Genomic DNA, 1,688 nt, shown 5'->3' with positions numbered 1-1,688 from the left:
GAAGCACTCCTTGGCCTGGCTGTCCGTGTAGACCTCCTCCTGCTGCGACTGGATGGCTTTGTCCGACAAGGGCAGCAGGTGGAAGCCGGTTTGCTTGTCACGGTGGCAGTTCTTCTGCAGCTGGGCGTAGGTGAGGTGCTCTTGGGTGTTGGGACAATAGAAAGCCTTGGTGTCACCTCGGAGCTCAGACAGAGCCTCGTTCATCTCGGGGTTCAAGTAGCCTCGCTTGTAGGCGACCTCGAGAGGGAGCCGGTGGCTGTTGACAGGATCGATGATGCCACCGGTGGAGAGTTGGACATCGAGGAGCCGGACCCCGGTGTCACCAGGGATGAGACCCTTCTGGAGAGCCTGGAAGAGGGAACGTGGAGGGATCCTTGTAGCCAGTCACCGCCTTCTCTGCCGACAGCAGCTTCTCGTGGAACTCCGGCCCCACCACCTCGGCCTTCACCGCCTCGTCAACGGAGAACAGCTTGTTCTTCACGGGGTCAATGATGTAGCCGGTGGCAGCCTGTGCTTCCAGCAGGGACAGGGCAACCTCTGGCTTCAGCAGGTTCCTCTTCAGGGCGTCGTAGAAGGTGAGCTTCTGTCCGGTTGATTCCACCAGGACACCAGCGATGGCATCCGTGCCCTTCAGGTACTGCCGCACGGACTCCATCTCGGCCACGTCCTTCACAGACTTCTTGCCCTGGTGCAGCTGGTTGTAGAGGTCCTTGTTGATGATTTTGCTGTCCAGCAGCTCGGCGGCGGGCACAGGAGCACGGAGGCCCTCAAAGAACATCTGGCTCTTTTTCTCGCTTTCCTCCACAACCGTGATGATGATCTTGATGATCTTCTCCACCGTGATCTTGCCGGTCCTGTACTGCTGGATCAGGTCCCGCCTTTGGTCCTCAGTGAAGTATTCAGAGTTGATGATCTCCCAGATGGTCACTGTCTTCCCTTGGAACTTGCCAAACGGTGCCGTCACCGTGGCCTTCTTAAAGACGTCCTTGGCTTCTCTGTCGGTGTAAACGAACTCTCTGGCCTTGGCCGCCTGGTCAGTGAGCGGCAGGAGGCACATCCCCGTGTCCGGGTCAGTCACACACCTCTCCATCAGCTGCAGGTAGGTGTGTGGGGGTCAAAGAAGCCCTTGGTGTCGTCGCTGGGGTCGGAGAGGATCTGGTTCATCTCATGGTCGAAGAAGCCGCGCCGGTAGGCCACCTCCACGGGGAGGCGGTGGCTGTGCACGGGGTCGATGATGCCGCCGGTGGCGATCTGGGCCTCGAGCAGGCGGATGCCGTGCTCCTTGACGATGAGCTCCTTCTTCATGGCCTGGAAGAGGGAGATCTTGTCTCCAGTGTAGGGATCCTTGTAGCCGGTGACCGCCCGTTCCGCCGACAGCATCTTGTTGTGCAGCTCCGGCCCGATCACTCCCTCTCTCACCGCCTCGTTGACCGAGAGCCGCGCGTTTCGCACGGGGTCGATGATGAAGCCGGAGGCAGCCTGAGCTTCCAGGAGGACCAAGGCGGTGCCGGGGCTGAGCAGCTTCTTCTTCATGGCTTCGTAGATGCTCATCTTTTGATTGGTGGGTTTGATTAACAAGCCGGCGATGCTGCTCTTGCCCTGCAGGTACTTCTTGACCTCTTCCCTCTGCGAGAGCTCGCCGACGCTCACCACGCCCTTGGCCAACTTGTCTAAGTTCTCCTTGCTCA

The 1,688-nt window shown here is 59.5% G+C and overlaps 1 protein-coding gene across 1 annotated transcript in view; it reads right to left on the bottom strand.

The window, feature by feature from the left end:
• Window positions 1–7: 7 nt before the first annotated feature.
• Window positions 8–1,688, bottom strand: part of LOC104527320 (plectin-like) — a gene marked incomplete at both ends in the record, with an annotated part of 1,999 nt that continues 318 nt past the window's right edge. The window contains 3 exon segments of the mRNA XM_029085706.1: window positions 8–361; window positions 363–1,107; window positions 1,110–1,688. The exon segment at window positions 1,110–1,688 is cut by the window's right edge and continues 75 nt beyond it. Of these exon segments, the coding sequence (XP_028941539.1) occupies window positions 8–361; window positions 363–1,107; window positions 1,110–1,688 (1,678 nt within the window).

The sequence above is a fragment of the Antrostomus carolinensis genome, unplaced genomic scaffold (assembly GCF_000700745.2).
Source record: "Antrostomus carolinensis isolate BGI_N321 unplaced genomic scaffold, ASM70074v2 scaffold39756, whole genome shotgun sequence".
In the NCBI taxonomy this organism is placed as follows: domain Eukaryota; kingdom Metazoa; phylum Chordata; class Aves; order Caprimulgiformes; family Caprimulgidae; genus Antrostomus; species Antrostomus carolinensis.
This window is presented reverse-complemented; position numbering and strand designations above follow the sequence as displayed.